The 10,762-nt window shown below is 64.1% G+C and overlaps 1 protein-coding gene across 4 annotated transcripts in view; it reads right to left on the bottom strand.

Annotated features, from left to right (window-relative positions):
* Positions 1-1,163: 1,163 nt before the first annotated feature.
* The window catches only part of SMTNL2 (smoothelin like 2), a 17,023-nt gene continuing 7,424 nt past the window's right edge, over positions 1,164-10,762 (bottom strand). For 3 of the 4 annotated variants that reach the window (XM_034989333.1, XM_034989334.1, XM_034989331.1), the window contains 7 exons: positions 10,110-10,200; positions 9,402-9,644; positions 8,742-8,811; positions 7,892-8,056; positions 7,163-7,277; positions 6,864-7,015; positions 1,164-1,519 (listed from right to left, as the gene is read on the bottom strand). In XM_034989333.1, the coding sequence (XP_034845224.1) occupies positions 1,393-1,519; positions 6,864-7,015; positions 7,163-7,277; positions 7,892-8,056; positions 8,742-8,811; positions 9,402-9,644; positions 10,110-10,200 (963 nt within the window). In that variant the 3' untranslated portion in view covers positions 1,164-1,392. The remainder of the gene's footprint in view (positions 1,520-6,863; positions 7,016-7,162; positions 7,278-7,891; positions 8,057-8,741; positions 8,812-9,401; positions 9,645-10,109; positions 10,201-10,762) is intronic. The other variant, XM_034989332.1, reaches the window with a different exon arrangement.

The raw sequence follows: 10,762 nt of genomic DNA, 5'->3' as shown, positions 1-10,762 counted from the left end.
TCCTCACACCCCAAAGAGCTCCCACCATGTCCCTCCTCACACCCCAATGAGCTCCTACCATGTCCCTCCTCACAACCCAACGAGCTCCCACCATGTCTCTCACACCCCAATGAGCTCCACCATGTCCCTCCTCACACCCCAAAGAGCTCTTCCCCCACAACCCAAGGAACACGCATGTGAGTCTGAGAAGGCATACCGGCTCTGGCATTTGGGGCCTGTTGCATGAGCTGAAGGCATATTAACTCCTTAAGGGAAATTCTGGGAGTCTGTGCCTAAAATCCACCCTAGTTGAAAAGGGCTCCTGAATAAGCTAACGGGTGCGTTTGTGGAATCTAAAGACGTGCTGCTAGAAGCCTCGCACGAGGACCTGTGAACATAAACCAGCGCTCCTCGACGGGACCGCAGCGGGGCTGGCCGCTGCTGTCCGCGGTTACCCCACACCTGCCCGCCAACGGGGAGCGGGGACTCGCGGTTCTCGCTCCCCCAACAGCACAGAAGAGGGAGACGGACCAAGCAATGCGCAAATGTGGCTGTCCACTCCCCGGGCAGAGTTTTAGGGACAGAAGCAGATGAGAGGTGGGGGAGGGAATTTAAGCAGATTTTCACTGGAAATGCTTGCAAAATCTCCTGTCCACAGGCCCCACGTCTACCAAACAGAAAGAACAAATCCCAAGTGAAGTCTGACACATCTTTACGTACGGTCAACAATATAGACCCACGTATTTTCCATAGATCCCTGCAGCAAATCCCCTAAAAAATGTGAATAAAAACTACCTCTCTGCACAAAGGGCCTCGTCCTTCCCTAAAAGCGTTAACCTCCCGAGAGCCTATTCTTAGCCAGGCTCCCGGGAAGGACGGGGCGCTCTGGGACCAGGCGACAGCCCTTCCCATCCCCCCAGAGCACCAGGGTGACTTGAAGGTCATCTGCTGCCCAGGGCCGGGGGGAGATTAGGTGGCTCCTTCCCAAGACGTGGTCTTTCGTGTCCGGCTGCTGCTGGGGTGTCCTCCCCGCTCCCTGGCAGAGGCCCAGAGCGAGGCAGGAGAGGAGCCTGCCACAGCGCGGGGATGTACAGAACTCTGGGTGTTGCGATAAAGCACACCTGGTGAGCAACGTGCCCCCGTGAAGCCAACGCATCAAATTCACCCGCGGGAAAACGATCTCACATTCCAGAATCCACAGGCAAGCCTTTTATTTGAAGGGAGGTAGTCGCTTAGCACCAGTCGCGCTCTCTGGTAGCGCTCCCTCCTCCGTGGAGCCCTGGCCGCGGCCCACGCAGAGCCCGGCGTGCAGTGCCCCCATCCAGCAACACAGCGGGCCGCCCCGCTCAGGGAGCACGAGCCGCCCCACAGTCTCCCCCCGGGCTGGCCCTGGCCATCCAGGCCCCACGGGCTTCATTCAAAGCGACGCAGGTGATTGTACAGGGACTGGACGTAGGTGAAGACGCACATGGGGTCCGGCTTGGGGCCCATCGCCATCATGTCCTCCACCTCGATGAGGCGCTCGCAGTTGGCCAGATTCCTGAAACACAGAAGCCCCGTCAGGACAAGGGCCCCGGTCACCAGCCGGCCCCGCGGCCGGAACTGCGGCGCCCCCCACCCCAGGGCCTTCCGATGACCCCGGGAGACCCCGGGGAGACCGCTGCATCCAGGGACCACCAAGTCAACTCACTTCACAGACTTCCTGGTTGCAAGTTTCAGTGAAATTAAAGTTCACTTTCACTAAATTCACTTATAAGTGTTAGAATTCTGTTAGCGAAATTTTACTTTAATTTAAAAATGAAGTTTCCACTAAAAAATTCAACGTATATCGACAGGATGTGGAGATTCAGCACAAACTATAAAACGTAAAACAAAGAAAGTAATAAATTCACCCAAGCGGCTCCTAAACGGTCTCTTTATTATTATTTTTTTTTAGAGAGCGAGCGAGCGAGAAACAGCACGAGAGGGGAGAGGGTCAGAGGGAGAAGCAGGCTCCCCGCCGAGCCGGGAGCCCAACGTGGGACTCGATCCCGGGACCCTGGGATCATGACCCGAGCCGAAGGCAGTTGCCCAACCAACTGAGCCACCCAGGCGCCCCTAAACGGTCTCTTAAAACGTTTACGAGACCCATGCTTGGAGACACGGCACGCGAACGTGCCCAGGGTTGCACAGAGGTGCTTTCTGCCCCCGAGATTTCCCCACAGTGCTTGTTTCTCCCCCCACCCCCCCACTTAAGGTGGGCAGGAACCGCTCACCCGATTTCACGACCTGCTGGCTGACGGGTCCCAAGGGCAAGGTCAGGACGTTGCCTACACCCCCCTCGGCCCCCCGGCCCCCCTTGCCGCACACTCTGGGAAACGCTGGTCTAGCCTTGGGCCCTGGTGTAGACGGGAAGCTGGGCGTTCTCTGGGCTGGAAAGCGGGTTCCCCGGCATCCCAGCTCCCGTGGCAGCACCCCCAGTGACGGGTCAGCGCCGTGTCCTAAGAGCGGGTGTCCTTCCAAACGCTACCCCGTGACTCCCGGGGCGCCAGAATCGCAGGCCTGGTGGGGTCAGGCAGCACCGACTGGGCTCAAATGCCCACACCCAGTGCTGTCAGCGTCCGTCCCTCCGCGGCTGAGCGCGCGTCACGGTCCCAGCCTCCCCCATGAACAAGCAGGTGACTGTCGGGGTTCACGACCCAGCCCCGTCCTCCCTGACTTGGGGTAAGAAAGACACATCACTTCTCCTAGCCTCCGACTGCCCCGGCTGGTGTAACCGCCCCGCGAGCCGGGCGGTAAACGTCGGCAGTGCTGGTCATCTCTGTCATCGTGCTCGATGTAAGGAGCAAGCGCGTGGACGGGAAAGGTCGGCATTTGGAATCTGAGCAGCTGGGTGCAGAGGCTAGCTCTGCTCCTCACACCCCCGTCCTGGACTTGCACCCCGGGGCCCGCGGGCCGGTCCTGGGGGCCCCGCACATGGGACTGGACCACAAGCTCGGGGCCCCGCCCTGCGTGCTGGCCGGATGCCAGGCCTCCTCTCAGACCCCGAAGGTCAGTGAAACACGGACATCTGTCCCGGATGGGCCCACTGCCAACTCCCCCTTGGTCTGGAGCGGGTCCCTGTGAGGGAACCCAGTGGCTTCGTGAGGTGATGGGGGGCTTGGCCCCAGGCAGGGCACCCTGGCATCCCCGACGGGCCAGGGCGGGGCTCCGCGTCAGGGAAGCGTGCGCTCTGACAAAGGACAGGCCTATATGGGTGCTTTGTTGGTGGGGCGGGGCTGCAAATCCAAGGCCTTCTGACCTGAGTGCACCTTCCCAAGCGATCAGTCAGCACCTGCCCACCCACCCGCCCACCCAGGGCTGCCTCCCAGGATCCCAGGTGAGCCGACCCCGCACATACACCGGGCCATCCCCCCGACGCTGGGCTCCGCGGTCCCCAGGTTAAACGAGAGCCATATTAAAACCCCAACCCTCAGCCCGGAAAGAGAACTGAGTGCCGGCCTCCGAGCACCGGGGAGGAGGGAGGTGCTCTCTCCTCAGCGGCCCCACTCGGCTGGCTGTCCTCCAGGCCCAGGCCAGGGGCCCTCTTCCCCCAAGGCCAGGAAAGTTGCCCTCACATTTCTCATGCTAGTTTGCCTCCGGGTCCTTCCTACCTACTGGCCCCACAAGTCCATCCTCAGCCTGATTTTTTCCCACATCTCACGCTGGAAGAGAATCTTCCGAAAAATCTCCCTATCGCGTCTTTCCCCGAAAATAAATAGCTCAAAGGACACCAGGGACTCTCTCCTCTGTGCTGGTTCTAGCTTCTTTCCCCCCTTATTACCGGAGGGTGCCCTTACCGGACTTGCGCAATCAGGGTGGTGGTGGGGACGGGCACGAAGGCCTCACCACGGCCTCCGCCCCCATGACCCAGACGGGAAGCTGTGGGCAAGGTCCCAGCTTCCCAGCAAACAACCAGGGCCCTGGTCCCCACCCTGCCAGCCACACGGTCACGTCAAGACTCCTAGAAGATGCACACACAGGCTGAATGAGATTTCAGAATCAGGATATGAGAAGAGGAAGATGATGATCGGGACAGGCTTTTATAAAAATACGTAAGCCTCAAAATATCAGAGGCCCCAATCGCCCTAAAAAGTTGATGCATAACTGACAGAACGTTGCATGAAGTGCACACCCAGTTGCCTTTTAAATCAACAAGCTGCTTTTGTGAAGGCCACACCAGCTTGTTGAAAGAACTCAGACGCCACGGAACAGTCCAAAGGAAAAAGGACCACCACCTTTGGATGAGTTCACGCAGCCGCACCTTGCCTGGGGTTAGGGAGGGTTCAGAGGATTCTCCTACTCCAGCTCTATTCTATCTTCCGTCCACACGGGGTTGGCCTGTGAGGGACGTGGAGGAGGGACCGGAGGGGTTATTTTTATTTAAGCCTCCCCTAAATGCAGATGCCAGGCTCGGACTACAGCCTCCTGTCTGGTTTCAGACAGACACACGTGGGTACTACAAATAGCCTGAAGCCCCTTCGGCTTGGGCGTAACCGGAGAGCAGGACACACTCCCGCAGGGCAAGCGGGAGCCTCGGGCCACACATCCGGCTCTGGGCCTGCCCTCGGCCTGGGGCTGCGGGGGGCAGGGTGCAGAGGGCAGGCCGCCACACACCCACCGCAGCCCCTTCCATAAAAGGGCTGGTCTTCCCGCTCTACAAGCCCGGGACACCTGTCCAACAAGGGAGCTCACTCCGCTGTCAACACCGCATTGCTCGCACAGATTAGGCCGCGGGGAATCTCTGGGACGGTCCGTGACTGGGAGGAGGGGCAGCCCCAACCCCTTACACGGCAAAGGTTCCCCAGGCATCTTTGTGTCTCTACGGCCCTTGCTCGCAGAAGGGTCTGGAAGCACTTCCTTCCTGATGGGAGGTGAACCCCGTGTCTGAGGGGCCTGTCCGTCCTCCATCCCGCACCGTCTGCTCCTGACCAGCCTGCTGTCCAGGGAACCAGGTGACCCAGGCTGCCCCTGTGAGGTCATCTCCCGCAGGACTCCCAGGGGAGGCCCCTTCCCAGACCCCAAACAAGCTCCCCATACAGGCCTGCCCAGGACACACCCCCGGCCCTCCTCAAGGCGGCAGAAAAGCCGGAACTCATCTCAGGAGCAGGCAGACCATCCTCCCCTCCCCAGACACGAGCAGGCCACAGGGAGGCAGGGCCAGGCTGCTGACCCCATTTGCTCTGGGGGTAAGAAAGCAAACCTCGGAGCGGCCTGCACCATCGCCTCCCAGGCTGGGAATAGAAAAAATGTGCGTTCCGAGTCTGGAGGTTCCATGAGCCCAACCCTCGTGCTGGGAGAGCGTAGCCGCAGACAGCTCTGGCTCTGGCCGCCGGGTTTGGTGGGGGGGCTGTGTTCCCCGCGATCTGCCATGCAGGGATGCAGGGCCACCACTCTCCCTGCTCGGCCCAGCCTGCTCCAGGGCACGGCCCCCTGGTCCTGACGGAAGAGAGCTCCAGGGGCCACATGCGGCCTCGCCGGCTGGGGTGGGCCTCCACGTGCCCGCGTCAGGGCCCCAGCCCCGCACACGCGGTCCGTGGTTTGACCGCCACCCTGCCTGGGCTCCCAGCAGCTGGGCCTCCCCCTGCGAGGCGCCCCTCCCCAACACCGTGCCGTCCCCCTTGGCTCTGCTTCACCACCGTCTGGGTCCAGTTGCATAACACGCTCCATCCAGAGCTGTTTCTGTGATTAGGATGACAGCTAATCCCAAGCAGCCAAGAAAGAGAAGGCTTTTAAAGGATACAAGGAGTTCTTGGGACCCCAAGGGGGCCCAGAGTCCAAGCGTGTCGCCCGAGACCACACCACAGGGGCAATACCAACATTCCTACGGCTCAGCCAAGAAGCTCGGAGCCAGGGTCTCCATCCCGTCCCCAGAGCGGGAGCTGTGGCTCGGGAGAGGGGCGGCACCCTCAGCTTCCCTGGCCAGGCCCGGGGTCCGGGCTTGGAGCGCGGCCTCCCCCTGCTCAGGGCACTGGGTGGGCATGCGCAGATGCTCAGGGGACTGATGTCACCAGGCAGAGAGGCTGTGGGAGGAGAGATAAGCGTTCCCTCCAGGAAACTCAGCTTTCGGGGGACCTTCCTTCCCTCTGACCTTCTTCCCCTTGATTCCTGGAAACTGAGCACCAGGCGGCCCTAAACATCCTCCTCTGTGCCCCGTCTCCAGGCTCCCCGGCCCTCTGCGTCCTGACAGTGTTCAGCCAACAGGAGGCCCTGGCGTGAGGACAGAGCACTTCCTCCCAGCCCCCTGCCCGCAGGCCACTGGGAGCTGGCCCATCCACGGCCCTCTCCCCGCAATTGCTCTCCACCACCCCCAGAACGCCAGGCAGACCAGCCCCGGGGGACTGCCTGCGCCCCCACCAGAACCCTGGTGCACCGCGGGCTGCCCTGAGCCGACCACCAGATCCCAGCCTGGGGATCCCAGAACCTCCCCCCACCCAATCTCCCTCCGGTGAGGGGGTCTGAAGAAGGAGGCGATTGCGTACCAGATGCATTTAGAGAAGCAAAATCGACTTATTGCAGACGTTTTCAAAATGTCTCCCAAGCAGATGCTATTCGATTTCCTCCTCACCCAAAAGCAACGGTATCTCCCCACCAGCCCTGAGAGGACAGGCGGGGTGCCCCGGGAGACCCCACCACACGGCCCCCCGTGCCCTGTCGGTCGGTGGCTGGTCTCCCAGATCGCACACACACCAGGGACCAAGGCACCCGGCAGGAAGGGCAGGTGTGGCGAGCCCTCCTCGGCGAGTCTGGGCGACCGCTCCCCCCAGCTGCCCGGCAGGCGGGCGGAGTGGAGGGCCTCCTGTCCTGCCTGCCCCATGCTCCCCCACCCCCGGGGCAGACGCCGGCTCAGGACCCACCACACTCACTCAGCCATGGAGAAGGCCAGCTCGAAGTTCCTCTGCGGCTGCGCGGGGCTCAGGGCGCTGTAGTCGAAGGCGTCGGGGAAGAAGGAGTGCACCAGGGCGCAGAAGGCCATCCCGTCACTCCAGCTGGAGGAGAAGTTCTGCAGGTCCACGTGCTTCCGGCCGGCCGGGGGTCAACGCAGGGAGGTGAGCAGGTCCGCCCCAGCAGCCCCTCCCGGCGCCCACCCGGCCCACAGGAGGCCCCAGGGATCCGGGCACGGGCTGCGGGCAGGCGGCGCCGGGCTGGGGGGCCCCGGGCTCACCTGGTAGCCGAGAGTCTTCTTGCGACACCACTGCAGCAAGAGCTGCTTAATGCTGCCGGCGCCGACCCCAAAGCTCTGGGACCGCTTCAGCTCGGCCCGCACCTCTCCCTTGCCCCTGTGCCAAGAGCCAGCCTGCGGCGGGGCGCTCCTCCTCCCCCCGGGGCCGGCCGGGAGGATGCCCCACCGGCTCTGCGCCCCCGGGAGCCCCCTGACAACATCGGGCGGCCCGCCCTCCCTCCAGCCCCCAAGCCCCGTCTCTCCCACACTGGGAAGCAGGGGTCCCGAGCCCGCGTGGCCCCCCTTCCCTTCACCCAGCTGCCCCAAGGCCACCCTCACTGACAGGGTTCCTTCCTGGCCAGAGAGGGGGTCCTCCTCCAGGGCCGTCGGGCTCAGTCTCCCTCCCTGCTGGGAGGGCGCCAGGATGGGTGTGTCCCCCCCAGGCCTGGGTCCCACCCCGCACACGCAGGTGTCATGCTGAGAGCTGGATCCCTATGCAAAGACCAGCCCTGTCTCTCCGAGGGCCAGGGTGTCGCCCCACAGCTCCCCCTGGGAGCCCCTGTCACACCCAGGAACCAAGGGAAGGCGGCGGAGGGCGGCCTGGGGCACCCCTGGGACGGGGCAGGAGAGGGGCTCTCGTCAAGGGGGACAGGCAGGGCCAGCTCCGCTGAGCTGCGCCCGCCGGGCCCCCATCTGGGGCTGGGCCCCCACGCTGGGCGTGAGCATCCGTACTTGCCCGCGGTATCCTGCTCCCACTTCTCAAACAAGGCCTTCCGGGCCTGCGCTCCCGACGTGCGGGGCAGCGTCTGAGACCTCACCAGCTCCCGGCGCCGGGCCTGGGTGGTGGCTGGCGGCGGGGGGGACGGGGGCGACCGGGGCGGCGTCGCCAGGGGTGGGCTGAGGAGAGAACCAGCGTGTTGGGAGCAGCCAGGCCCCCAGGCCCAGGGTCCCCCCGCCCCACAGAGTGACCGAGGCAGAAGAAGGGGCAGGAACAGAGGAGGGACCAGCCCGCCAAGCGGTGTGGGGATCCACTCTGCCCAAGCTCCTGCTGGGCATAATCACCCAGCCCTCAGCAGGTGCCAGTTCCTGTGGCGGGCAGGGCGGCGTACCCCAGACCCCCGACCCCCACTAGATAAGACCCCCTTTGTTTCAAGTCACAAATTTCCTTTACGATTGCAAGAAAGCCAAGCCCGCCCCCCACCGCCCTCCCAGCTCCAGTCACAGTCCGGCTGGCCTGGGGGGAGCCCCCACACACCTGCCCCAGCCCCAGGGCCTCTCCAGGTGCCTCCTCCGTCCTGTCTGTCCCGTCCGGGCAGGAAGCACCCGGTGGAGGGAGCCCCGCCAGCCGGGACGAAGACAGCCTCCCACCTCCTCAATCCTGGCCCAGACCTGATCTGAGGAGTCCACGCAGACACAGCTGCAGCCGTATCCAAACAAGACTGTCCAGGGGGAGGCCTGCCTTGCCTCCCCTGCACAACCCCCCCCCCCCACACTGCCCTGCTGCCCTGGCTCTCAGCTCTGGCTCAGCACAGGGTCCCTCCCTCCGCTGGTGGCCGGGGAGCCCGAGGCCATCCTGACCCACCTGTCGCTGCTCCTGCCTGTGGACGCTGCCCCGTAGCCAGCGTTCGACCGTGGGACGGAAGGGTTCTTCTCTGTGGGACGAGGAGAGAAGAGAAGTAGCCCTGGGCGCGGGGGACCAGCCGCCGGCCCCCCTCCCCTGCCCCGGCATCACTCCCTGGACAGTCAGGTGCCCCAGGCTCCGCGGGCCCCACCTCGGCCAACAGTTGAGGGAGAGGAAGCTGGGAACATAGAGCAAGGACATAAAAGCTCTGTATGTGTCCCCACCCTGCGTTTGAGGGCACAGGGCCTCCCGAACCTCGTATCCAGCAAGCACTTTGTTCCCAAACCCTCATTCTAGAAGCCCCAGCCCGGCACCACCACCAGGGGCCTGACCACGGGCCCAAGCCAGGCCCGGAGAACCGTGCCAAACTGTGCAGGGGTGCGAGCCCCCCTCTCCCCACATGGGCCTGTGGTCCTGACTGAGGGATGTGCCCGCGGGGACGGGCCGCGCAGACGGGCTGCGTGGACAGGCTCGGGAAGGGGTCGCAGTGGTGGGCGCAGGTGGGGCTGTGGCGTGGCCCCAGCTTTTCTGGGTCTCTTGCCAACCCCCCGGGCCCTGAGCCCTGCCTGCCCTCCCACCTTGAGGTGGGGTCCGCCCCCAGCCATGCTCTCCTGCTCCTACCGCTGGGACCGGGGGTCCAGGGTGTGGTGGCCTCACTGGGGCTTGGGCTCAGGCCCCCCAGGACGGCGGCGGACGTGGGCGAGACAGCCACGGCTGAGGTCTCCCCCGAGAACCTCTCAGAGACCCGAGTGACGGCCGTGACGGGCTGGTGAGGCAGCCGCAAGGAGAGGCTCACGGGGCGAGGCTTGGGCGGCTCGGGCGCCAGGAACGTCTGGGCAGCCTCCGGGGGTCCATCGCCCAGACCTGGAACACGACCAGTGGGGCGGGGTGCCAGTCAGCCATGCCATCCACGGGGGACCCAGAGCCCCCCCCAGGAGGGCTCTAGACTCCCCGAACCCTCCTCCCACCGCCTCCAGGAAGGCCTCCCTGACCTCCCACTTCCAGGGACGCCTCAACGCTCCAACCAGAGTTTACGTCTACTGCAAACTGCCCTCACAGTCAGCTCAGTAAACACCAGCTATGCTTCTCACTGCGTGGACGATTCCTCAGCCCCTGCTTGCCTTCCTCCAGAAACAGGGAAGCTCATCACCTTTCGAGAGCTCCTGTTTCCCTCTGTGTTTAAAAAGCTCTACTTCATCCTGAGCGAAGCTGCCCTCCTGGCAGCCTCTCTACCTGTCAGAGTCCAGGGTCAGGTCCCCTTCCAGCCAAGGGCTGGCCTGGCCCAGATGCAAACCTCCCAGCCACCCCTCCTGTGCCGTCGGCCCCTACCTGCCCCCAGCTGGTGCCCATTCTCGATGACACACGAGTCTGAGGCCTTCCTCGTCTCCAGCTCACTGGCCTCGTCCTGGTGATCCACACTCTACAGAGACACACGCCACGAGGAGGCCCCATCAGGTAGGGCCCACTGCCCACCCCCAAAATTGCTGTCTAAAGCCCCCCCTTGTTCTGGGGGCAAACAACACCCACGTTTGAGAGGCAGCCCCCAGAACATACCGTAGTGGGCCCACGCCACACAGCACCCTGGGGTGGACCCAGCCACACAAACGTGCCCAGAGTGCCAGGGACAAAAGATCAGGAGCAAGCATTCTGAGCCGTGTACAAGGTGGCCCAGCCTTCTCCCAGACTGCTCCCCAGGCCGGGCGGGCCTGCTCATGCTGGCCGGGAGGGCCTGCTTCCCCAGGCCGGATGGGCCTGCTCCCCAGGCTGGGAGAGCCTGCTCACGCTGGCAGGGCCTGCTCACGCTGGCTGGGAGCGCCTGCTCCCCAGGCCGGGCAGGCCTGCTCCCCAGGCCAGGCGGGCCTGCTCACACTGGCCAGGAGGGCCTGCTCACGCTGGCAGGGCCTGCTCACGCTGGCCGGGAGGGCCTGCTCACATTGGCAGGGCCTGCTCACGCTGGCTGGGAGCGCCTGCTCCCCAGGCCG

Source organism: Mirounga leonina, unplaced genomic scaffold (genome assembly GCF_011800145.1).
Source record: "Mirounga leonina isolate KUSES-001 unplaced genomic scaffold, KU_Mleo_1.0 Mir_488, whole genome shotgun sequence".
Classification (NCBI taxonomy): domain Eukaryota; kingdom Metazoa; phylum Chordata; class Mammalia; order Carnivora; family Phocidae; genus Mirounga; species Mirounga leonina.
This window is presented reverse-complemented; position numbering and strand designations above follow the sequence as displayed.